The sequence below is a fragment of the Poecile atricapillus genome, chromosome 13 (assembly GCF_030490865.1).
Source record: "Poecile atricapillus isolate bPoeAtr1 chromosome 13, bPoeAtr1.hap1, whole genome shotgun sequence".
Lineage (NCBI taxonomy): Eukaryota > Metazoa > Chordata > Aves > Passeriformes > Paridae > Poecile > Poecile atricapillus.
The window spans coordinates 4754705-4781264 of record NC_081261.1 but is presented as its reverse complement, the minus strand read 5'-3'; the positions used below and the strand labels follow the sequence as shown (position 1 = coordinate 4781264).

Sequence of the window (26560 nt, the reverse complement as noted above, 5' to 3'; positions counted from 1 at the left end):
TGTTTTAATTAACTGTCTTCTTTCTTGTATTTCTTTCTTTGACGGGACGCACAGCACAGACTCCCCATGTCCTGGGAGACAAATATTCTTGGCTCAGCCATGAATAACTGTGTGCTCCTGGAGGAACTGCTGATCAAGAAATCCCAGCAGAAGAGAAGGACTTCACCCTCCAACTTTAAAGTGCGCTTCTTTGTCCTGACCAAATCCAAGCTGGCTTACTACGAGCATCGCCACGGGGTACGTCAGTCATTTTCTCTCTCAGAGTAATGGAAGGAAGGATGAAATTTGTTTAAGGGAGGGAAGGATGCTAATGGTGGGAAGGATGATCTTTGTTAAATTTTGTTAACTTTCCTGGTCCTTGCTACAGCACCATGCACTGAAAATTGGTTAAATGGGTCATTCAGAGCTTCTGATCAGTGAGCATTTGGTGTGAATGGAGGAAGAAGACTACTCTACCAATTGTTAGAAGGATCTAGTTTTATTGTAGGAATTTAGCATGGGCTGTGTGTAAGAGCTGAGTGAGCCTGTTCCTGCCCCTCACATGGGGACGGGGTGACCTGGAGAGGCATACTGTGAAGGTCACAAGTGCACCCTGATTGTATCTGTGAAAAAGTCATCACGGATCTTCACTCTCATTCTTTTCTTCGAGGCGTCAGGCTGATGGCTGGTAGGGGATCCGTCAAGCATTTTAAAATAAATTCAGCTGCCACATGTAACGTGTAGTCTTTGCAGCAAGCTTCAGGTGGGCTGTGATGGTGAGATCCAGGCTCAGGCCAGGCTTTGTTTCCCCTAGTTTGCATTTTGCTGATTTGCTAAATATGAAGAAAATTAGAAGTCAATCTGTGCACCCCATTGTGTTTAGTGCTCTAGTGAAGTGAGAATTATTTCCTTCTATATAGCTGGATGTTTGTGGAGCCTCGTTACGGTTGTAAATAATCTTGCTTGTTTTCCAACAGTCCCTGAACGTGCTGTTAATCCATTATGCTTAGGCACATTTCCTGCAGGCAGAGAAGAGCTGTGCTGCCTTGGATCCAGCACTGGCAACTTCAGACCATCTACGCTTGCTCAGTTGCAGAAAATTAAGTAGAAACAGGACCCAGCAAAAAAAGAAAAGCACAATGTGCCCTCATATTTTATCACAACCTATTTGTGGTTATAAACCAGCTTTAAAGGTTAAAAGGTTTAAAGGTTAACAGTCATATTTTCACCTGCATGTCATTTCTTTCAAACATACCAAATGAAATGTTTTTCTTGCTTTTACTTTGTATTCTGTGTTTTTCTTACCTCCATTTTAAACAGGGCACTATTCATTGCTGCACACTGAGACTGTCTATGGTTCGAGACTATCTTTGTCTGTTCTCCAAACTATTTTTCAAGTGTCATTTTGTAAGATTTTAAATTCCATTATAACTATTCCACTTTATTATTCAGGGCTAAGGTTTGAAAAGCATCTAAATTATTTTGCTGTAGGTGTTTAGACAAATCTTCACTATTAGTTTTCTTTGGTGCTTTCTGGGTCATGGTGGGCTTGACGTGAATTCAACGTAACTCTGACTAGATCCTGTTGCAATAGTTGTCTTGTCAGCATCTTTAGGGAATGAAATAGTTTGGAAAATCTGACTTGGTGACTTTTGGTGGGGCATAGACTTCACACACTCTGTGTTCGCAGAAATTTTCCCTCTGGGTCTTCCAAAAGGTCATTTAGGTGAGATAAGTGGTGTATTATTCACTTTATCTTATATATTTTATGTTTTAAAATGCATATATTATCTATGTGTGGACATGTGTAGGTAAACACACATGCAACTTTAGAACCTTGTGCACTTTTGAGGTGTGGTGGGTATATTTGTAATCACACGGCTGATTTTCCATGATATGCTGATTTTTCTTCTCACAAAAACTATCAAAATCAGGTTGTTACGTGAAAAGAATTTGTCACAAAGTAGAGAGAGAAGAATTCATCCTGTGAAATACTCCCTGAACAGATCATTAACCTCTTCAGTAATTAAAATTAGAGCATGCTGGTGAGATCTCTGCATGGTCAGGCCAGTGCTGCCCTGGAGAGAAAAGCTTAGGGCAGCCAATGCAAGAACCATCTTGTTTTGTGCTCAGAATGGAGGGAACCCACAGCATTTGGGTTCACAGCCAGTGGAGGGAGGATTCCAATCATCCCTGGCCAGCACATGGGCTGTGCCATTGCCAGGAGTGCAGCAGGACCAGGCACCGTGTGCAGGTGTTGAAATCAATGCTCTGGTGCTCATTCTCTGGTGCAGTCCCTGGAACTGCTTTGCTCTGCTCCACAGGGACTCTCAGATAATTTCTGGGGCTGGCAGAGGTCAGAGCAGGCTGTCACTGTTTCCAGGCTGCATATGGCCCTGCTCTGGAGGTTTAGGGACATTGCTGACAGCTGGCTGCAGCGATAAGAAGCATCCTCAGGTGCTTTATGGACAGACACGTGGATGGGCCCAGCGAGAATCTGGGTTTAAAAGCTGTTTAAATGGATTTTTCAAGGGAGATCTCTGGGGATCTTTTCACCAAGGGTTTTCAATGAGTTTCTTTAAGAAACCCTTACCAACCTGTCTCGTGGATTTCTGTACTCAGAGTTTTATTCTGTATCATTCCCATCTCTCCGTTCCCTGGTCAGTCAGTAACAAGAGCCTGTGCAAAAAGTCAGGTAAAAGAGCTCCTGAACTGCATAAAAGTTTGAGAAGTCCCACTGATTTCACTTGGATGACTTAAAGTACACACTTATGCATTTAGCCCTGGTTTATATATTCTGCCTGTATTTAACAGCATTAAACACCCAGTCCCTTTCTCTGCATTTTTAAATCAAAGGTATAAAATAATATTAAAGATTTTTTTGTATCAGTCCAAAACAAGGAAATAAGCAGGCCAAAAGGCTACAGGGATATTTCTGCAAACAATATCCAAAGCTGTCGAGACAACTGACATCATAAAGGCGGGTTTTTTTGCAATAACTGTAATGGCATTTTCATTGTAAGTTTTGTCTTTCTGCCACAGCTGACAGAGAGCACTGTTCTCCTCAGAGGCCAAGCACACAGTGGCCCTTAATGTTAATGAAAGATATTTACATGTCTCATTAGGAGAATGAGCCCCCAATAACTGACAACAATAAGAAGCTGTGTTTTCTGGAATTCATTATGCAGTGCACAATGCAGGGCTGTCTTAACATAAAGCAAAGCCCTGATAACAGGCACATGTATTCAGCCCCCATCTCTGCTAAAAGACATCAGCAGTGCCTTTATTATAACATGCAAATCAATTCCAGAGGCAAAAATTACTTGTTTCAGGGTCTGATTTTGTAGCTACTGTACATGTGAGTAAACAAGCACATGGGAGTAGTAATTTTAACTATTTCAATGAGTTTGATCCTGACTACAATAATGTATAATTCAGATACTGTGGTACTCTCAGGGTCATGGTACACCTGCTGCTCTGCAAAAGCAGCAGAGAAGTGAATCCCTTTGGGGAGGTGTCTGGGACAGAGTTTCAAATGTCCTTAGACATAGCAAAAGCACTTGAACTGGTGAATTATCTGTAGCCCCTTCACCCGACAGGTTACAGTTCTTGGTAAATCCTTCAGGCACATAAATATTTTGAAATTTTATATCTTCATGCACTTGTGGGCTATTATTAGTCCAGCTGATAAAGGCAGCAATGAAAGGCTCACCCAGAAAAGGCCAAATTCTTTTTTCATTTACACCAGCACAATTCTTCCTACACTGCTCAGATGCTCAGGAGGTCACATAGAATGAGTCAGCCTTGTCCTGGGCTCTTTTATTCAGATCTTTGATACTCACATATAAAGATGGCAAAGATGGCACTTTACTGGGTCGTGAAATCTGCTTTCAGTCTCTTGTTACATGAGAACAAACGAATAAACTTGGCTGAAAAGACTTTTATCAACATCCCAAAAATGCTCCAGCTGCTCTGCAGCATTATCTACAGGCTGGGTTGCTTGCAGCAGTCCTGCTACCCATGGGACAAAAACCAGTGCTTTGCTCCTCAGTCCAGTCCCTTTTACCTCACTATTCTACACAGAATCCAACTTGATTTTTCCCCCAAGACTCTAACGTAAACAGACTAAAACTTTTCTTCTGAAGATCTTCTTTCTGGTCTTGTTAGTTAGAGTGGCCATTCAAACCATTTCTCATTGTTTTGTGTATTCTGAATACCTTGGCAGCCATGAAGTTGCAGTCCTCACATAAAGGGAATTTCATCATGGTTTTAAAGACTACCTTCCAAATAAATACATCTGACTAAATATGTCCTTCTTCATAACCTGCCATGTATTTATTAACTAGTACTGCTTGCTTGCCAGAATTTGCAATACCACATGTTTTCTGATGCATATCTCCAACTAATTTACTAATAATACACATATCACCCAAAAAGAGGTCAGGCTTGGCATCTGTCTGTATCACCCATTTCAATCAATTTTTATGTAATAAAATCAAGACAACCCTAAATGAGATGGAGACAGAGTACAAGTCTGTGCCTTAATGTCTAGTACATCTCTGAAAATCTAACAGGAATTTTGAATAATCCAAATTTTAGTATTGGAGTTGCTGGAGGATGAAGTTAATGCTGTTTGTCACAATAAGCCTCGTTTCTATAGTGAAGCCATAGAATCATGGTAATGCTGGTTGGAGAGCACTTCTTAAATTCACTTAGTTGGACTTTTTGCCAGGATAAGATCAACACTCAGAGCAGGACAGTCACCACCAAGCCAAGGACAGAGATTCCACATCTTTCATCCACCTATTCCAGTCCATTTTACCCAATATTTTTCTGGATATTTGCAAAGTTGCTGTCTATTGCTGTGCTCATTCACGACTCCTGCAGCAGCATCCTGATTCAGGGTGGTGATATTGTCTAGACAGGATTGCCTTGAGCAAAATGCAGGTTCTCTGTGTCTGGTGTCTGTGGCCTTTCTAGCTGCACAAACGTGGTAAAGTCTGGTAATAAAGATCACTCCTTTTTTGCTGGAATAACTAATTTTATCTTCCAGAATATAATAATTTTCTACTTTCCCTTTCTATGCCTGCCCAGTTCTGTGCCTACTAGGCCCTTTTCTGTATATTTATTAGTCTTTCGTTTTTGAAGAATTTTTTTTTTTTAATTCCTTCTGAGCTTTTTGCAGCAAATGTCAGATACTTCCATTTTGTTTAAATTACAAAGCTCAAATCTTCCTTTTGTCAGAGAACATTGAGGATGTAGCAAAATCTTCAACCCGTGTTTTCTTTTATATCTTTAAGAAGGAAGGAATACCTCCTAATTTGAATATATAACAATAAATATGAGACTTTTATTAGACTTCTCTATTGTGGCCATTTTTTCTCCCAGTGCCTTTGACTTTGTTTTATATTGTAATCAACATTGTAACTTATTTTATTGCAATGCTTGCCTGTTGCTCTATACTCTCATCCTTTCTGGCTGTTTTTTAATTTTGGCTTTAAAGCTTAATTTATTTTTGTTTTTCATGAAAAAGTGATGTCATATAGTTGATTTAATTTAGCTTCTTTTCTTCCACTGAATCCTTCATTCACTGCAATCCACTGCTCCCAGTCTTTGCTGGAGTCAAGAATAGCTTTGAAGAAACTAATATAGTATTCAGGAGTTGTTCCATGTGCTTTTATGTAGCATAAAAGGCTTATTTCCATCATATTAGAAAGCCCATTTGAAAGCCAAGAATCTTCCTTTTTTTTCCCTTCTGTTTCTTGATGATGGCATTGATTTTCTTGTCCAAGCCCTTGTGCTGACTGTAGAGAGGGGCACCCTGATAACCATCTCGGGCAAGACTTGAGCCAAAGTGAATTTTGGAACTGGATTTGGTGGAAATACAAGACTGGATCTGGTCTGTGGGATTGTGTAAGGATAGTAAATAGTTGAATGCAGGCACCTCAAGCACCAATTGCAGATGGCGTTGTTATTTAACACAATTCTGTGCACTCTGCATTCAAGGTATGCCCACCCCTAAAACACCTTCATGGTCTTTAGATGTGAAAACAGCAGAAAAAAAGTAAAATTATTATTTTAGTTCAAGCCAAAGGACAAAATACTCATGATGGACAGGTAAGATAAGCAGAGACATTTAGGAATTTAAATATCAAATATAACAAAATACATTGGAGGTATTAAAATATAACATAACAGCCAAGGTTCTACAAAAAATTATCAATTATCACTCCTCTCCAATTTTCCTTTAGAACAGTTAGCATGACAGAAAATGCAAAATCCCTTACAACTTTCTTTTAAAAATCAATTTGCTCAATTTAGTTCTCAGATTCAAGTTAAAAATTGGTTCCATTGTTTTATTTCCCATAAACCCTGAAACTCTCAGTGTTCCTAATGTGAGAAAACTCACAAAATACTGAATGAAGATGGTGTCCAGGCAAAGGTGCTATGAATCCAGCATTCAACAGTTCTTAATATCCTAACTATTAATGAGAAAAACAGCACATTCCACAAATAAGGAATATTATAAGAAATAGAAAGTAATTGTATCAACACAGTGTTCAAGGACGTTCAAGTTCAAGATCAGGTCTTTTGGTCGGTGGAAAAATACTTTAGCAGGAGAGCTACCATTAAAAATAATTGCATCTTTTTCCAGTGATATCTCATAAGCTTCTGGTTGCTATTTCTACATCAAGAAATTCCTTCCCAAATTCTTTCAGAAGCTCAGTAAGGCCTGAAGAAAACTCCTTGAAAGGCAGGAACGCGTCACTCATTTGAAAGGCTGCAGCTGACTGAGCCAGCTGAGCTCTCTGCCACCTTCACAACCCTCAAAACCAGCTACTGCCTCTGCCAGGCTGAGCACCAAGCCCAGCCAGAGCAGAGAGACAGGGAACAGGTGACACAGGGTCAAAGCAAAGATCCTTCATCTGCTTAACCACCAATTAAGTATTTCTCTTTTTAGTCAAGACAGTAAGTGAAAATGGGGAATGATGTTTGGCTCAGATTCTTACCAAAAGCAAAAGTCCTGATGTACAGAGAAGGTCATGAAATGCTTTGATTTATGTTCTTTTTGTGGTCAGGCTTGCTGAGGACTGGAATTTCCTACCTTGCTCCACCCCAGCTATAAATCAGCTTTCCCCTACCCTCCTACCAAAGAGGCATTGCCAGCATTGCACAGGAAGGGATGCACGGGAGATGGGGAGACAGGAGAGCACAAACACCACTGGGCAAGGAAAGCCAAGCTGCAGCATGGACAGCCCTCAGCAGGGACTGCTGCTGAGGAATTGGGGCCATGTGAATCTTACTGGCTTGGTTTTCCCCTCACCAGAACAGAAGAAAGAAGATACAAGTTGTTACGCAACTTTGGAACCAAGCCCGCTTTCTTGAAGCCCAGGGTGCTGCTGCCTTCCTGCCAAGAAACGCTGCCTTTGGCCTCCTCCTCTGCTCCTTGCTGAGGCTCTGCCCTGCCTCTCCTTTCCCTCTGCTCCCAGCACTGGTGGCTGCACCTTTTGCCAGAGCCCTTTGATAAACACAGAGGGGCTCAGCAAAACCTGGGGGCACCCACTGAGGGACCTTCAGCCCAAACACTCGACTCAGTGCCTTTCAGCCCCGTATCTTACAAGATCTCAGAGCTCTGTGAAGCCTGAGGGTGCAGGGCTCTGCTCAGGAAATGTGATCATGAGCAGACCTGTGTCACCTGCAGCAGCCCCTGGCAGCTCCCTGCCCTCTCACCATGAGCTCCACATCCCTGCCCCTGCTCCTGAGCTGAGGGAAGGGATTCATTTTATTGGGTGCTGGTGGTTGGGTTTGGCACACGATGGATGTCAGGCAGCTCCTTCCTCAAGCAGGCACAGGGAGATGCCTCCTTGTGTTGCAGGGTAGGGCTGAGTCCATTGTCCCGTGGTCAATTATCCCAGCATCTAAAGCAATCAAGGGCCACCAGAGGCATCTGGTCAATGCAGAGATAAAGCAAAGGATTAAGCAATGAAAGAGCTGCTGCGCCTGTGTGGCAAGAGGAGGGGGAGTACCAAAAATGAAGATATCAATGAACTGGGCTTGTGATGCACCTGGCTCCTTTCAGAGCTGTTCCCAGAACTGATATCATTGCAAATCATGGACCAAGAGCAAGCAAGCGGGATGGGCTGATCTGCAGTATGCGTGCTTCTCCTCACACAATGGCAGCCTGCCCTGGTTCTTTCCACACATGGCACACAGCAAGAACCCTGATGCTTTTACTGACCAGCCAGCTAAAACATCTACCCAGCTATGCTCTGGGAACAATAAACAGAGATCTGTCAGCATGCTTTGTCTCACCCTTTTAGGAACAAGTCCCTGAGGTTTTTCAGAGGCCATTTTTAAAAGGCTTTTCCTCTCCCCTTCCTTCCAAATGTCCCTGTTGCTTTTGTTGGATTAAAGTGCGGTTGAACATCACAAAAGCAGGGATATGTTTAGTTTCCAGCCCAGTTTCTGGGTAATGCCTGGTTTGTGAGTGGTAATTCCAGTTGTTTGTCCTGCTAGAGGACTGTAATTGCTTTCTATCAGCAGGGTCCCATCTGCTGAGGATCTGCTGGGCAGTGCTCTGCCTGTGTGACACACACCAATGTTGTGCTGCAACATGAGATTATGAGGAGCTTCCACCACTGAATTGTGTGATTAAAAGGAGCACAGTGGGCCATGAGAGCTGCACAAAGCTGCTTGAGAAGGCTGGACCCTGTCTTTCAGCAAAGTCCAGAAAAGCATCAACAAAAGCCAGTCTGCAGGGAAAGGGCAGAGCCTGTGCCTGGCACAGCATCGCTTGCTAAAGCCTCAGGAGAGGAATGCATGTGGGTAAACCCCGGGACTTCAAAGGAGTGAGATGAAGGAGGGCTCAGCACTAGCAAAATGGAAGGTTTTTATAGGATATAAATGGCTTTGTGCCTCATCAAAAGGGTAGAAGTCCCAAGGGTAGAACAAATGATAGAGGAGGTTTTGCAGAAGAGACAGAGGAAGCAAAGTCTGAAAGAAAGAAGCGACTAGGTAAGAATGAAAGGAAATAGATGGTGAAGATGGGGTGCAGTAAGGCCTCCTAAGGCTTGTCAGCACTCTTGAGAGTTAATTGGTGTTTACATTTAGGGGTGCTTTAAAGCCTTGGGTTTATTGATTTAGAAGACTCCCACACCCCAGAGAGCTACAGGCAGATGTTGTCTAGAGGAGACAGTCCTGGCAGTAAATCCAGAGACACTGGTTAAACTGCAAGCAAATACAAATACAAACCACAAATGCACCAGCAAAGGCCAGCAAGAGCAATGTGAGACCACACTGTAACAATTTTCCTCTTTTGCCTCAAGTCCAATTATAGAAAGGCAAAATACCCGTCCAGTCATGCAAGAATGAGGCTTGGGGAGCCTCGGGGCCTCTCTGTTTCGAGGCTGTTTGACAGTGCTCTGTGGCAAACCTCCCCCCATCTCCAGAGGCATGAGCTGCTGCCCTGCTTTAGGCTGAATTTCACCCTGAAAGGTGGCACAGGAGCAGCAGTGGGGCTGGCACAGTGCTGGGGATGGCAGCTGCCAGCGGGGCAGAGCTGCAGGGTGGGGGTGACAGGGGGAAAAAGGGCAAGGGGGAGCTGGAGGGTGTAAGACACAAAGAGCTGGGGCCCAAGGGAGGGTCAGAAGGTTGCCAAAGTCTTGCTGAGTCTCTGAGTGATAACCTGTGGCAGGTACAACGCTGAAGTTCAGGCTCTCTCCTGCTGATAGTGTTTGGAAAACAGAACCTTTGCAGTGTTTTGACGTTCTTGAATCTCACTGATTTCCATCACGCTGTCCCAAAGCGGAGTGGGGGGACAGCCAGTGTTTAATCCCTACTGAAAATGAATAAAAACAGGAAACCAGCTCACTCTGAAGAGTAAACTGGTGTAGTGGATCCTGCAGAAGCACCAGAGGCTGAGCCTCAGCTCCACTTCTACCAGCTGCCCTCACCCCTGTCCCACAAAAGCTGAGTGCCACTGGCCATGGAGCCACAGGGTGAGGATTCCACAGGGAACAGGGTACACCAAGGAAGCTGCAATACCTGAATGTCTGTTCTTTTTACTCTTTCCCTGCTGCCCATACTGTTACTTGGGTACCTGATATACCCAAACACCTGGGGAATGGGAGCACAGCAGAGGATGACAGAGAAGCAGCTTTGTTGGCAAGTTTTTGAGGATAATATTTATTTCAAAATTCCCTGTTGTTTTTTTTTCTTAGCTGAAAAGCCAGACATAACAAAAATAGAGATATATTGTAGTTTTTTGGAAAACAGATACAGTAAAAATGTACATTTTGGATCAAATGAATAGTTTTGAAATCCTCAGTACCCAAACTATTTTTAATAAAATATTTATTGGTTTTTATATTTTTCAGTATGAAACAGGGGTGCTAGTAAACTGAAAGTTTAATGAAAATAGTTATTTTTTGGTTAAAAACTGATTTCACTTTGCTGGAATAAAAAAAGTAAAAGCTGAATTTCAAATAGCGGTTTTGACTGGTTATCTAAAATCCATGTGCTGAGTTGAAATATATGTATGTGTATGGTAATACAGCTAGAGACACCAAATACAAGAAATTATTTACATTTTTTTATGTCTTACATAATCAGTTAATTTGCTTCTGCTCCATTAAAACTAAGTCTCCCACAAACACAACAGTCTGGTCTAATTATTCACTTAATCCACAATCATTAGCATCAACCAAGTGCTTTTCTCTGTCTTTTAGAAAAAAAGGACTTTAAAGGGTTCTGTGGAACTTTCCAGGATTAAATGTGTGGAAATTGTGAAAAGTGACATCATCATTCCCTGTCAGTACAAATACCCTTTCCAGGTGAGTCTGTTGACCATACAGAGAGAGACATCTCTTCATTTTGTATTTCAATAGCATTTCCTTCCCAGTGCAGTCGTTAATGAACCCAACACCAGGTTCTTGATCAGAACCTCTACTCCAATTTAGATAACCAAAAGTCAGTGAGGCTCAAAGCTGCTTCTGAACAGTCTCTGCTACTCCACTTCCCCACATTTGGCACATAGCTCGTTGGTAAGAGGGCTGCTGCCTCTTTCCTTTGGTGACTCCCTTGTGGCCAGTGTATGTGGGATTGTTTCTCACGGCTGGCTCCTTTCTCTGCTCCACTCTCCAGATTGTCCATGACAGCTACATCCTCTACGTGTTTGCCCCCAACCGCGAGAGCCGGCAGAGATGGGTCCTCACGCTGAAGGAAGGTAAAAAACCACCTTTGCCCCCCCAGTTGTGGAAGGTGTTTATGTCTGACCAGCTTTGTCACAAATAATGCAGAGAAAGTGCACAGGAGGAGTCAATGTCTCCCATCTCAGCAGTCAAGGTGTTTGTAGCCCAGCTTGTGGGTTATAAAATAGGATTGCTTGTAAATCTGGTGAGTGTGTTTTCAGCAGACATGGGAAATTTGGACTTGGCATAGTTAATTTGGGGACCTTAATGTCTGTCAGGGAGGTGTCAGAGGATGGACCTGCTCTGTTGGTGGTGCCAAGCAATGGGACAAGAGGCAATGGGCAGAAATGATGCCCAGAAAGCTCCACCTGAACATGAGGAAGAACTTCCCTGTGCAGTGACTGGGCACTGATTACCCATGGAGGATGTGACCTCTCCCTGCCTGGGATATTCCAGAACCATCTGTGCCACAAGCTCTGGATGACCCTGCTTCAGCAGGGAGGCTGCACCAGATGAGCCACTGTGGTCCCTTCTAACCTGACCCATCCTGGGATTCTGTGATTTGTGTCTTTCTAGAATAAACTCTTAATAAATTACTGTAATTTGAGGTTTCTTCTTCAGGAAGAGATGAAGATTTTCCTGTAGCTAATTTTTTTAATAACCTTTTCTGCACAGAAAATTTTTCAGCTCTTATTAATAGATTTTTTTTTTTGTTAGGTGACAACCTTTTTAGAGAATCATGATTATTAAGGAACATTTTTGTGGGTAACTTTCATTTCCTGTTCACCTCCTGAGTTGTACTGTGGTTCACTGACATGGTACTGCAGAAACCAACACTGGGGGCAGAGACAAACAGAGTGCTTGATGTGAGGAAGGTGTCAATTAGTTACATAAAAACTGCACCAGGCTTCTGTCACAGCTTTTTTCTCTTTTACAGCACTGCTGCTGTATTGTTCCCTCTGAAAACATTTTGCCTGATGGAGATACTGTGAAGTTCATGCACTGACTCTTGCAATCTTATTCCCCTAGTCCAAGCTTCTACTTTATCACCTCTTCTCATTCAACACTTGGAGACTGTCCCCTCCTTTGGACAATTTGGGCAGTCTCTTGAAACAAGCCTGCAGAAGCTTCTTTAAAGAGAAGATTACTTCTATTTATTTCTAGTTGACTTCTAGAATGAATGTTGATGCAAATAAATTAATTCCCCCCTTCTTTTTCTTCCCCTAATGTTTTTCAGAAACCAGATACAACAACAGTTTGGCTTCAAAGTGTCATCCAGACTTTTGGTTAGATGGCAAGTGGAGATGCTGTGCTCAGACAGAGAAGATGGCAGTTGGCTGTGTGGTATATGACCCCACCAAAAACGGTAAGGGACTTGTTAAGATCATCCTGACATGGAAAATATTTATTCCTAGCAAAAGTAGAGGATTGAATCTCTTTTGTACAGGACATCAAAAAATATTATGTTAGATCTCCATAAAGAGACATGTTCCTGGTTTCTTGGGATGTTCTGGCTTATCTTTTACTGTATGTGGCATTCTCTTTTTTTGAATTCACATTTTCCTCTGTGTGATGCTTGGTGCTGGTTTTGGAATGAGGTGGAGAACTAAGGACTTAATCAGCTGTGATCAGTAAATAAGCCATAAGAACTTTCTTGAGATTAATGCATTCAACATTCTGTGTCCTATTTTAACCAAACCAAACCATACTTCTGCTGTGGTTTCAATAGCCAAGCATAATCTTTACTTTGCCTCCTGAAAATGAGCACAAGTGGTCAATCATTCTTCACCAAAGAAACAGCTACCCTGTATTTTTTACCTTGATGCCTTAACTAATCTGTACCCCAGTTTCCAAGGAGGTCTTGCTCTCAAAGTCCAAAGCTCACCATTCAGTGGGTTTCTATCACCTGTATGTATTAATTGCATTGCTGCTTTCTCCCTTGGTTTTGTTCTCACCTACTTCAAATTATCTTTCTTGATTTCTTTTCAGCCTCAAAGAAACCTCTTCCTCCAATTCCTGAAGATAACTGGGTGAGTGCAGAGATGGTGTCCTTAGTGTCCTGTCCTGCATGATTAACTACCAGTGGGGAGTATGTACTTATTAATGCTCACCACCGTGCAGTGACCTGGAATTTCACCTGTGATAACACTCCCTGGGTGTTTTCTGTGCAATTGAAATTTTTATATGAAATTCATTGTTTGAAAGTGCCAAAGATTGTCATGCTGCCACCACTAGATGCTCTGTGTGCTTTGAGGCTTTTGAGCCCAGGGGACACCAGTGCTGCCAGGAAAATACCACTTTAGAGAGCATGCCACTGCTTTTTATGAATATGAATATTAATATTAATATTAATGTGATGAGCCTTTTGCCTAATTTGTGCAGAAATTGTTGCTGGACCCAAAGGAAGCTGTGGTCATAGCCATATATGACTATGAAGCCCAGAACCCACAAGAGCTGACATTACAATATAATGAGGAATATTATGTGATTGACAGCTCTGAGGAACATTGGTGGCTGATTCAAGATAAGAATGGGTAAGTCCCTTTTCAACAGCCAATGTGCAAGTCCTTTCTAATTCCAGTTTGTTCTTCCATTAATATATATGTTTATTCCCTCTTGTTTAGCTTTTGTGAAGCATCCTCTTATTTAGAGGGGGGAAAGTGATGGAAGGTTATTTAGGGTAACTCTTCCCTTTGCTTTTGCTTCAGGCAGCAGAAAAAATGGATCTTAAAGTTAAATTTACAACAATAAACAGTCCTTAGTTCAGAGTGATATTTGCAGTGATGCACAGGGGGAAAATTGTGAAACTCTCTAAGTTTAGAGGCGCAATCACTTGTTTTCTTCTCCAGTAACCCTACTCAATGCATACCCACCAGCACTTTTATCATGCAATGAGCAGGCAAAGCTTTCAAGGCTGACTCCTACAGATGCAGAGAAAATCCTGTCTGTCATCACACTCACACTTGTCTTGCCTCTCAACAGGCATGAAGGCTACGTGCCAAGCAGCTACCTGGTGGAAAAATCACCCGAGAATCTGCAAGTTTATGAGTAAGTTGTGCCTGTGTTTTTCTTGTACCTGTGCCCTGGATTTGAAGCTACAAGCCTCAAATACCCCCACCCCACCTCACACTCCACCCTGGGGATGCTCCATTCAGAAGCTTTTCAGGAGAAACCTTCCTGGCCTAGAAACGCTGACTCGGAGTATTTTGATGTTTTCAGGTGGTACAACAAGAACATCAGCAGAAGCAAAGCAGAAACACTGCTCAGGGATGAGGTAAACCAGTGTTATGGATGGGCTGGATGGGAAATAATAATTAATTAATGACAAATTAAGCCTGCAAGGGCTGCTTTGTGTAAGAGATGAACCCTGGTTCCTGCTCTGTTTGTGTCCTTAGTGTGTAATGTGAGATAAAGGACCACCAGCAAACCCTCCCTTATCTCCACATTAGCTCCAAACACACCCAGGAACTGGGACTGGAGGAGAACACTGCTTCAGACCACTGTGACAGCTGAAAACTGATTTTAGCTCATCTTTTCTATCTCTGCAGGAGGCCTGTGGATGCCAGTAGTTCTCTGAAAATCTAACCAATCTTGTGCTGAAGTATTTTGGGTGAAAGCCAAAAGTATGGCTGTGGGTTTTGTTTTTTCAGTTGTGTGTATGTACATGTAAGCACACATCTTTAATTTTTCAGTTGAGCCAGAATTTTCCAGTGAAAACTGTACTGAAGATACAGAATAAGCTTATTGTTCAAATTCTCCACACAAACACAACCTTAATTTTTAAATCAGCTCTTACATTAACAGGTGGCCCTGTTAATAAACACCAACAATGTGTTTCTTCTTGGAACAGTAGTATTTTATGGAAATAGAAGCATTTTTGTGAGGTTTATAAATTCTTGTACAAAGTACTAGAGGACAAGTCCACACATGGTTTAGTGGTCTTTTTTTTTCTTTCGGTCCTACCAGTACTTTTCTGTGGTAATTAACCCCATGTGGCTGCAGAGACTTCTGGTTCAAAGCCTTGCAAACCTCACAGCTCCCCCCACAAATGTGGCCAGGTTTGTGAATGATCTTTGGCCAGGCTTGGTGTCAGCTGAGAACGGAAGGGCAAGAATAGAGCTTAGAGTAACTTGGGCAGGATGCTGCCTCCAAAACTTGCCCACCTCCAGTTCTGAAGCCCTCACTGTGCGTGACAAATGCTTCTACAGCAGCAGAGAGACCTTTTTTAGAGCTTTCCCGTGCCAGATATTGTGTGCTGCAGACGCAGTAGGTGTTGTGCAGAGGCTGAAGGGCCAACCCTGGGAAGTTCACAGCTCAGAAGGCTGATCCCTCCTGGGCAGAGCTGCACAGTCAGCAGCTCATACCCAGGGATGCAGGAGCAGCTCAGCCTCTGTGTTCACCTGGAGCTGATCACACCTCTAGGGAAGGCGGGGTGCACTCAGTGGATCAGCTCTGCATGAAGTGTTGTGGGTGGGTAGAAAACATAAAATGGAGGAAACCTACCATGTAAAGCAAAGGAGGATGGAATGAAAAAACCAGGTGCTTAGGATGCCAGGTGAAAATCTTCTTTATCTGCAAACAGAAGAAAAAATGTGGGGTTTATTACCAATATATAGGTCAGTACAGCACATTCCATAACCGTGATGTTGAATCTCCTTTGCTATCTGATCCATCTGGGCCAGTGGGATCATGCCCTATGAGGCATTTTAGCATTCAGATGAGTGGAAAACAATTACAGTGAAAAGTTAGAAAGGAAATTGTTCTGTGAGTGGCAGACTGCAGGAGGACTGCTTTCTTACCCAGAAAGATAAGTTTATTTAGATACTGGATGACTGGTGTACTATAAAAGGGCAGGATCATGTCCAAGGTTTTCCAATTTGTGGTACATTGGTAAATTTTCATTCCTGCAATCCCATATGGATTCTCTGGTGCTGGATTAACTGTGATTTGTTCTGTGGCTGCTCACTCCACAGGGAGCACTCAGAGGGGCTTGCCTTTCCACTTGGCCACACATTTCATTGAACATGTGTTCTGTCAGATAGGGCTGAGGGCAGTCAATGGATTCAGAATTTCCAGAAGAGAGATTTGGAGGGACAGAGAGGCACACCCACATGTACTCAGCACAAGTGCCTAAGTCTCATTTCCTCTGAGAGCTCTGAGAGGAAGCTGAGTTAAAAGCACCTAACACCCAAGAGAGACCTGCAGGCCCTGGGCAGCCACCAGAGCTGGAACACACTAAGCTCTGTCCGTGGGGTGATGGCTCTTTTTTTTCCTATGTGTTTAGCACATCTTCATGACAGGGCTGAAATAAGCACAGTTTTGCACCCAGCCTACTTTTTTTACAATTTTTTTTCCATTATGTCTCTAACCAGTTTTCTTTCCTTTGCTCCTGTTCCAGGGTAGAGAAGGGGCCTTCATGGTGAGAGATTCGAGGCAGCCTGGCATGTACACAGTCTCTGTTTTCACCAAAGCACTAAGGTACAGCTGAGCTCAGCAGCTTTTCACATCAATTACATCAATGAAATGGCTTCTATGAGTGTGTAATCTCTGTATAGTTTTGGCATTATAATGAGAGAGCAGAAGGCTCATGAAAATGATAGAGGGAAAACACTTCCAAAAAAGGCAGAAGAGTCAGCTGCCAGTCCCAAAGTGTATTAAAGGCTCCACTTCTCCCTGAATCTAAATATGTGCCTATAAATAGACCCTTGGACATCATTGGGGTTGTCATTCTGATGGCATTGTCCCCTGAACTGAACTGCCAATAGGATCAACATGGGCTGTGTGCTGGACTCATCAGAGGTGGGTAGTGCAAGAAAAGTGAAAGGCTTTCAGTGATGGGGCAGAAAGTTGTGTTTCACAAAGAAATGGCAGAGATACTTAGTACACAACCTTCTCTTATCAGGAGACCTCAGCCTTTCCCTCAAGATGAGCCCATCTGTGAGTGAGAGGGAGAACACACAGAGTTCATTAGCAGCTGCAGCTCACTCCTTGCCACTCCCCCATCCTTTCCAGGGGAGAGTTCTCCCCTTGGCTCACTTATTTCTGTTTATACCCCAAATCCCTGTCTTTCTGCTGCGAGCTATTTCCTCTAAAAGAAAACCTCCTTTTTTCCAGCACGGACAACAATCCTGTTATAAAGCATTATCACATCAATAAGACAACTGACTTTCCCAAGCGATACTACCTGGCAGAAAAGCACGTGTTTGACTCCATCCCTGACCTCATCAACTACCACCAGCACAATGCAGCAGGTGAGTGAAGCTGCTGCAGAACAGAGAAGGTGCTGGTTTGCCAGGTGACTATTTTGAATGAAGGAAGGCTCCCAAGCCCTCTGTCCTTACAATGAAGCATTAAATGGCATCACCTTTTCTCCCCCTCATTTTGAAATGACTGTTTCAGGCCAGCTTCCAGCACTACATCCTCACTCTTGTTGTCCTTCTAAGGCTGACCATGGCCAACACAGATGTCATAATGACACGTTATAGAGAGCCCTGGGGGTGTATCACCACTGCCAGGCCAAGCTATATGTTGGAATTACATTGTAGGGTCTTCTTGAGCTGATCTGTCCCTGCATCCTTGATTTGACACAAAGTGAAGGACATGGCCAGTATCCATAACCAGACATGGTGACTCCCATCCCCACAGTCCAGGAATACCAAGGGAAGCACTGGGCTTCAATACACCCTATAAATACCAAGTGTCATTTGGAAATTCATCAGAGGTTACAGAGACTGAAAGCTTTGGATGTGAAAATGGGAAATGAGCTGGAAGTGCTCAGAACTGGCTTCCTTCTCACAGGCAGGAAACCAGAGACTGCACAGAGGTTCAGCTGCCCTCAAGTGGAGCTGAGAACTCAGTGCAATAAATCTGCTTCCAGAATCCAAGTTGCCCTCTGGGGTGGTGGCAGCCAGGCTCCCGTGGCTGTGGCAGTAACAGGAACCTGTCCCTGTGTCCCCAGGTCTCGTGACACGGCTGCGATACGCGGTCTCTTCCTGGAGGAAACAGGCTCCCATCACCGCAGGGCTCAGCTACGGTAAGGTTCTCCCATGACTGCATGGGAATCACACTCCTGGCAGGTCAGATGGGTGATCCTGCACATCCCCACGGATATTGAGGAATATTCATGTATTACAGCCTCAGTAAGTGGTTTTCTCCAGGTCTTCCCACTGCACTGTTCACCAGATTGTCATTTCTGTGATGGCCACTGAGAAATGACTGAACTGATGGTGCAGAGCCTTGAGGGAGGTGGTGAGAACCCCAGGGAAGTGAAGTCAACATTAAATACCAAAATGAATGCTGAACAAAGGGGATGGAAATGGGAGTGTAGAATGAAAGCTGAGTCCCTCCTGAAAGATGCCTTCATTTGAATATTGTTGTCAATAGAATTTTGCTGGTATCATCTTTATTGTAATTCTTGGAGACTTCAAAGAAACTCAAGCCCCGTGTTGTGCTGGGTACTGCACATAAACATGGTAAAAACAATCCTCCCTGAAGAACTGGATAGGCAAGACAAAGGAGAGAGAAAGGGGATGTTGTTGTTCCTACCCTTGAACATGACCTGCAGCATGGACTAGTCAAATGAGCTATCAGAGGTCAGACAGGCAATTTGAGGGAGAGCCAGAAAGTCTCACTTGGAGCCGTGCCTCAGTCTTTTACCCACAAAAGCTTTTTGTTTGGCATTCTGCTGCTCAGTCCTTACTCTTTCTCCCTTGCAATCAACAGGAAAATTGGTCATTAATGCCTCTGAGCTCACCCGTGTGCAGGAGATTGGCAGTGGTCAGTTTGGGGTGGTCTACCTTGGCTACTTGCTGGGCAAGACCAAAGTAGCCATAAAGACCATCCGTGAAGGAGCAATGTCTGAGGAGGATTTCATCGAGGAAGCCAAAGTCTTGATGTAAGTTCTTGATTCACCACGACAATCACACCCTGTGGGATTTGTAACAATGAATGAAAGTCAGGAATATGAATAGGGAATTCAAACTTGGATTATCTGCTATGTATCTTAATAGTAAATAAACTGGTGAGCTCTGGTGGCTATGAAGGAAGGCAATTCAAAGTATAAGTGAATTACTGTGCTTCCAGATCTATCAATATCCAGAATGGTCTTCCAGATCTCTGCTATTCAGGAAGGCAGAGATGATGGTGCATTTTAGAGATCAAAGTGTTTTTTCTCAGAAACAAACTCATAAAACTTAAGGGCAATTTCATTGAAAAGCCCTACCTGTAAAATCTTTTGCTTTGCACAACTGAAAGTATTTGTCTTTGGTTTTATTGACCTTTTTGATTTTTTTGCATTTCCCTCTCCAGAAGACAGACAGAAATTGATGTTATTTTTGTTTGATTGGATGGTTTCCCAGGCTGAAAAATCTTTTGGTGACCACTACCATTAAAATGGGATGATATTTAGTCCTTGGTCTACACATCTGCAAAGCTGGCCTTTGCAGAGAGCAGGCTGCAGCACTGTGGCACAAATTGCTGTGTAAAACACACTTGCTGTGAGGATAGCAGGCACTGAGCCTATTTCAGCCTCTTTCCCACCTTCCCTCCCTATCCCTCAGGAAGCTGTCTCACCCCAAGCTAGTCCAGCTTTATGGTGTGTGCTTTGAGGATGCTCCCATCTGCCTGGTGTTCGAGTTCATGGAGAATGGCTGCTTGTCCGACTACCTCAGGAGCCAGCGGGGCAGCTTCTCCACGGAAACCCTGCTGGGGATGTGCCTGGATGTGTGTGAAGGAATGGCTTATCTGGAGCAAAACTCTGTCATCCACAGAGACCTGGTATGTTGGTCCCATGTGGACTTTTCCTTTGCTCCAGAGGGGCTTTTTCCTCTGCTTTCTTCCTTAATTTCAGCTTCCATACTCCTGTCTGTCTGTTTATAGGGAATCCTGTTTCTGCCCTCACTGCAAAAGCAGCACAAATACTTAAAGGATAAAAAAAAGCCAAAAACCAAGCCCTGGAGCACTGATCAATACATTCCCCTTAACTTGTTTTGGGAAAGAAGAAACAAGCCTATAAAATTTGGGTTTTTTTCCTGAGTAGACTCTTTTGCTCCCCAAGAGCCACAGTACTGACCACTCTTCACGTCTAAAATCAGTGAAGATGACAAAAAAAACGTGTCTTAGCATAAATAATGTATAAACAGGCATTGATGATAAAATAATTTTAATTAAGGGGTTCTCAGTCAAGCTCCATCAGTCACTGCTGCAGTTTCATTAGGCATGCAATGACTGTGAGTAGCTGTGGCTATTTTAGGGTCTTGCTCCACCCTTTCTGGGCAAGAAGGGCCTGCAAGTCAGAGCAATGGTTGAACAGCTTTTCTGTCACCAGGATCATGCTGCAAAATGTGCAGAAAGCATGAGAAGCTCAGGGTTCTGTCCTCTTTGTATGGCACAATGTCACTTTGATGCTCCTAGCACTATCTGCTCCTCCAGGATAAAAGCCCCTGAGTGGCTGTGAGAGTGTTTTAGCTCTGACCTGATGCCTTTGCACCCTGTTTTCTTGCAGGCTGCCAGGAACTGCCTGGTGGGGGAATCCCACGTGGTCAAAGTGTCCGACTTTGGGATGTCGAGGTAAAGGCACCGAGGCTGTGCACGGTCCCTTGGGGCTGTCATGGGACGGGGGTAACTCAGCATTCTCCCTTCTCTTCCTCTTCCAGGATTGTCCTGGATGATCAGTACACCAGCTCCACAGGTACCAAGTTTCCAGTCAAGTGGTCTGCCCCAGAGGTTTTCTCCTACAGCAACTACAGCACCAAATCTGACGTTTGGTCATTTGGTAAGAAACTCTTGTCAAAAATGGAGAAAATTCAACATCTCTGTCTGAGGAAAACAGGGGGCTCAGTGCTCAGGTAAACTCTCCTCAACACTGCATCCTCTACCTGAATAATGACTTAAAAAAAAAGCAAGCCTAAATCGTTTAAGTGAAAGAAAGGAAAGAAAAGCAATCTACCTAGGCACTTTGGAACACTCCAAATATTGCCAATTTAATGTATTGTACATGTGCTCTATATAATAATATAATATTAATATATAAACTCTATATAAGACCAAATAATGAACTCTGTTTCATTCTGACATAGCTGGAGGGTCACTGAGAAGATTTTGGAGAGGAGAGGAGAGGAGAGGAGAGGAGAGGAGAGGAGAGGAGAGGAGAGGAGAGGAGAGGAGAGGAGAGGAGAGGAGAGGAGAGGAGAGGAGAGGAGAGGAGAGGAGAGGAGAGGAGAGGAGAGGAGAGGAGAGGAGAGGAGAGGAGAGGAGAGGAGAGGAGAGGAGAGGAGAGGAGAGGAGAGGAGAGGAGAGGAGAGGAGAGGAGAGGAGAGGAGAGGAGAGGAGAGGAGAGGAGAGGAGAGGAGAGGAGAGGAGAGGAGAGGAGAGGAGAGGAGAGGAGAGGAGAGGAGAGGAGAGGAGAGGAGAGGAGAGGAGAGGAGAGGAGAGGAGAGGAGAGGAGAGGAGAGGAGAGGAGAGGAGAGGAGAGGAGAGGAGAGGAGAGGAGAGGAGAGGAGAGGAGAGGAGAGGAGAGGCATAACATTTAGGCACTCCATCTCTCTGCATGTCAGTCCCAGGGCCCTTCCAAATTTTCTCTGCTGACTCCATTTGCTTTATGCTGATCTGAATATGTTATTTCACTGCTCACACTTCTCACCTCATTTCCTGCTCCACAATGCATTGTTTTACGATCTGTGTCCATTCTTTGGTCTCCCTTCTGGACCCTCACAGATAAGGGCACTGCTGTGTGTTTTTCCCCAAAGCCATAACAAAGGCTGTCCCCTGGGCAGTGGATCTGGCACACTCATGGGCCTGGCCCCTCTCCAGCCCACACAGTGAATGGGGCAGTGTGCTGTGCACAGCTCACAGTCAATGGGGTGCCACTCAGCCCTGGGGCCAGCAGTAAATAATGCAGGATTATAACCTTTGCTGGCCTGTGCCTGCAAATTCTGTGCCTTCCCTCTCCCTTTGCTGGCTGAAGCTGTGGCTGAAGCTGTGCACTCCTGGGCTGGGCTGAGCAGCACAGCAGGAGCTGGGTGCTCAGGCCCTTCACAGACTCAACAGAGAGATGCTTCAGAGAGCACCAAAGATCCTGGCTGGCATCCTCAAACTGTACAGCTGTGTTAGGGCCTGGTTTCTCAGCTGTCTACTGAGAATCCAAGTGAAGATGCTCTTCCAAGTAAAGGGCACGAATGTTGAGCTGCAGAAAAGAGCAGGTGGAAGGTGGCCCTGGGCCTGCTGAGGATTTTATTTGCCTCTTTGTGATTTTTTTCCCATTTGGTTGCTTTAGGAGTGCTGATGTGGGAGGTCTTCAGTGAAGGTAAAATCCCCTATGAGAATCGCACCAATGCAGAAGTGGTGGAAGAAATCAACGCAGGATTTCGGCTCTACAAACCCAAGCTGGCCTCCAAGACCATTTATGAGGTGATGAGCCACTGCTGGAGGATGGTGAGTATTGTACTGGAGAGCTCTGTTTCCCAAAGAAAATAACTCCCTTCCCCTTGGCTTTAAGGAGGAGAGAGAGTTGTACTCTCCACATGCTAACACAAGATAAAATCCTGGAGGATTTTAAGCTGAAGCATTGCAGCTTTCACCTGCACTAGCAAGCAAACTTTGGGCTCTCTGCCTTTTATTTGACGTCACTGAGAAGCCCATTTAGTGCACCTAACTCAAGTTAATTCCACAGTTTCCTTGCTAAGAAAGCTGTGGATCTGTGGGGCTGAGTTCTAACAGTGGTAAAAATGACAGCCAAGCCATTACAAGGTACTTAGTGTCCATCCAGCCAAATTCACTGGTAATAGAAAAGAAACATTGCACAGAAGGAATTTGGTTCTTCCACTGGCATTTTCTCTATGGGGATAGATTGTGTTTTTGTTAATACTCAGTTTCTTCCCAAGGTTTTCCTTGCCAACCATTCCTCTCCAGCTGACATTAATATTCTTCTTCTCTCTTCTCTCCCTTGCTCAGGGGAAAGATGAGCGGCCATCCTTCTCTCTTCTGCTGTTTCAGCTGAGTGAAATCTCTGAGTTTGATGTGTAATCATGGCACTGTGTGCTCAGCACAGCTGAGTGTCCTGAGAAGAGAGAAGGCTGGATTTTCCCCAACACAGCATTAACAGGAATCCTCTCACCATGAACATCTGCCATATGCCTGGGGAGGAGAGGGCAGAGGCTGGTACTTCCAGACAAACAAGATATCCCCAGGTCTTCCAGAGCTTAGACAGACACAGGCTTTGGTTTGGCCAAGAGTGTGGTTTGCATCTTAAAACCAGAAGTGACTATTGAGCATGGAGTCCTGAACCACACAGTCCAGCAAGGGAGTTTCTCCCGAAGAAACAGCCTTAAAATTAAGAGATCTGAAATTGCTGTTCTACTTCTGTGAACTCCCAAATGAAGGTCTTCCCTGGAGGGAGATTAAAACAAAGCTTTCTTTAAGTGAGCAGGAATGTTTAGACATTTCCCTGGATCTCTAATTCAGAGTGGGCTGGACCTGAAAGCTCTGAACAGGAATAAGCCTGGGAGACACAGGCTGGATTCAGTGGCTGCATTTCTGATGCTGGTATTTCAAGGTGGTTTTGTTTTCCCTTTGCATGATTTTCCCCACAGCTGTGGCATAACAGGAACAGGATTTGGATACCTGGTAAGGTGAAACAGTGTCTTTGTGTGCATGTGAGTTTGTAAGGGAGGAAGAGAAAAAGAAATGTATATGCTGAAGAGTCTTGAAATTCTCTCAAATTGCATTGTACAGTGAGTGGGAAAATGGGACTCTGATGCAAATGAAGACATTCTTGGAGGGGGGAAATCAAAGCTAAATGTTTATATTGATTTTTTCTTCAGTCTTTCTACATCAGAAGATTGATATGTGATCTCCACCCAATTTCTTTGAACAAAGTATGGAGGACTGAGAAGTGCAGTGTGTTATGTGTTCCCAGTCCAGGACTAGACAGAGCCCCAGGATCTGATTACCTGTGAAAGATACAGGAATCTACTCCTGAACACCAGTTCAGTATTGGGAATGAAGGAGCCAGAGGGCTCAGGAAGGAGTGAGGAGGAGAAAACAAGCAGAGTATGTGCTCAGTCACCGCTGATCATGAGAAGAATTTTCTCCTACATTAAAAAGTAACAGAATCACCACAAGTAAAGACTTCTCCATCTCTTCTGTGAGCAAAGGCGGTGAACAAAGAAAAAGTCCAGTGTGAATGGCCTGCCTGGGTTCTTCCTCCTCAAGGAAGTTCCACATTTTGTGGTGACAGCAGAAGGTATAAACAAAACCCATTCCTGGTATTTCAATTAAAATCTGCAATTTGACTGCAAGACAGAGACACCATTTTGACATAACTGACTTCAAACCCAAATGTGTGGGTGTTGGTGTCCTGCAGAACTTGTAAATAAGATCAGGACTTTTTGCTAAGCATTAACAGTCACTAGGGAAGTCAAGAGGGCTCACAGATAATATATACAGATATGCAATAAGTATTTTTGATGCTTCTCTCCTTGGGCAGGTGAGAATACAACAGCACCTTACAAAAACTCTGAAGTGCAAACTTTCAACAGCAACCTTCTGTCATTACACAAATCAGGTTCAAATATGTTTGCCAACAAAAATGGAACAAGGAAATAATGTAATCCCATGATCTCACGTATCCTGTGTCAAACCATTTCTTCATAGAAGGAGGCTTAATTTTTGGTACTTTTTTCAGGCTCCTCATTCTAGGGTGGCTTTTAGGAGCCAGAATATCTTTTCAGGCATATGGATATGGGCAAGGCACCAGTTCCTTCCTTATAAATCTCCCCACACTGTGACAGGAGTGTCTGCAGGCTCAGAGAGTTCAGCTTCTGGCTCACTGCCCCCACCATCCTTGTAGGAACCAGGGGTCTGCTGAGCATGGGGTCGTTGCTATTAAGGAGCAGCAGTATTGCTCTGACAGGTGAAATTTCTGAGGTTATATTTATATTAGGATAAGTGTAATATTTATTAGCTACAGTGGGTTGCACAAAATATTATTGTGGTGGTTTATGTTCAGTTTTATTTTGCAGTCTTTCTATGCACACAATATGGACTTTACCAAACAATAAAATTGCTGAGTCTCAACTGTGACTTTCACTGTATGTGAGCAAAACTGCAAAAACCATGCATCTATAATTATACAGCCTTATCTTCCCCCAAATCCCCTCCACCAAGATGCAGACAGGCATCTTCTGGCTTTCTGAAATATCTCTGTTCCCCAGAGCTGTGGTTGTGTTCTGGGGTTATACAATGTGCTGGGTTTATGGGGGTAGGAAGCATTCAGAATCTCTGCAAATATGGTAATTTATTACATTGACACCAGATTTTTAGGTCTAAATATCCATGATGCTGGCTTTAAATTCTCTGAATCTTTGTAAAATTAGGGGTGGTAATATCTGAGTGCTCCCAGAGGGTGTTTCCCTGAAATTGACAGGGCACTTCAGGAATCTCAAAAGGGCAGTGCCAGAGTGGGGTAAGTGCATGATATTAAGGCACTCTGACACAGTCTTCCCTCACCACAGCAGTGTCTAAGGCAAGTTTAGGTAGATTGTGGCTTGACCAGACCCATTCCCCACAAAGCAGAGGTGACAATATCAGTCTCCCACTGCAAAGTGAGTGACCTTTCTCTGAACACCCCTTCCCTGCCTCCTTAGAAAGCATTCCCAACGTGCTGAACAGTGGAGCTGCTGTCCCTTTGCCTGGCTGTGTCTCTCCAGGGTGGGAGGTTGTGCCTGTCCCCACTTCTCCCCGCTGGTTATCGCGGGTGGGTGCACGGCTCTGCACGCTTGGCTGGAGCCAGGCCCCAGAGCTGTGTCCCAGCGTGTCCCCAGGCCCCAGAGCTGTGTCCCAGCGTGTCCCCAGGCCCCAGAGCTGTGTCCCAGCGTGTCCCCAGGCCCCAGAGCTGTGTCCCAGCGTGTCCCCAGGCCCCAGAGCTGTGTCCCAGCGTGTCCCCAGGCCCCAGAGCTGTGTCCCAGCATGTCCCCAGGCTGCTGCTGAGATGGCCAGGCACAGGCACAGCCAGGCTGGAGCCCCTGCTAGCAGGAGGCAGCCAAGCAGTAACCTCATCTAGAAAGAACAGCTGATGCTTCTCAGTGGAGACCAGGGACTGGAGTGTGGCAGCATTAGCCATAAAAAGCTCTTTTCTGGGCATGGGTCAGTCCCCCGGGGATGTGGGTGTTGCTCCAGTGCACAATTACCTTAAAATCAGGCCTGAAAGAAATAAAAAAAATCTAGAACTTCTTGAAGTATTTTTTAATGAACATGTTTTTATGTGATGTTTGGCGTTGTCCCTCTCTGAATGTCATCACAGCAGGATTCAGGTGAATGGCTCTGCTAGAGCTCACTTGGCAGCCACCACAAATTCATGTGTGTCCTTGTGTCCAGCTCACCCCACCACCGTGTCC

At 44.2% G+C, this 26560-nt stretch overlaps 1 protein-coding gene across 1 annotated transcript; it reads left to right on the top strand.

Annotated features, from left to right (window-relative positions):
• Window positions 1-20: 20 nt before the first annotated feature.
• Window positions 21-24672, top strand: ITK (IL2 inducible T cell kinase). The gene is made up of 17 exons (XM_058848981.1): window positions 21-237; window positions 10707-10811; window positions 11122-11203; window positions 12406-12534; window positions 13158-13198; window positions 13551-13702; window positions 14151-14216; window positions 14388-14442; window positions 16567-16646; window positions 17283-17419; window positions 18127-18201; window positions 18891-19062; window positions 19727-19943; window positions 20671-20735; window positions 20822-20940; window positions 22441-22598; window positions 23118-24672. Exons 1-17 carry the CDS (start codon window positions 67-69, stop codon window positions 23187-23189), a joined length of 1896 nt encoding a protein of 631 aa, XP_058704964.1. The 5' UTR covers window positions 21-66; the 3' UTR covers window positions 23190-24672.
• Window positions 24673-26560: the final 1888 nt, after the last annotated feature.

Bases quoted from the DNA above. Each gene is read 5' to 3' on its own strand.
- ITK (XM_058848981.1), top strand. From the start codon at position 67: ATGTCCTGGGAGACAAATATTCTTGGCTCAGCCATGAATAACTGTGTG. The intron at 13,703-14,150 runs GTAAGTCCCTTT...GCCTCTCAACAG, and splicing joins CTGATTCAAGATAAGAATGG to GCATGAAGGCTACGTGCCAA. The intron at 19,944-20,670 runs GTATGTTGGTCC...GTTTTCTTGCAG, and splicing joins CTGTCATCCACAGAGACCTG to GCTGCCAGGAACTGCCTGGT.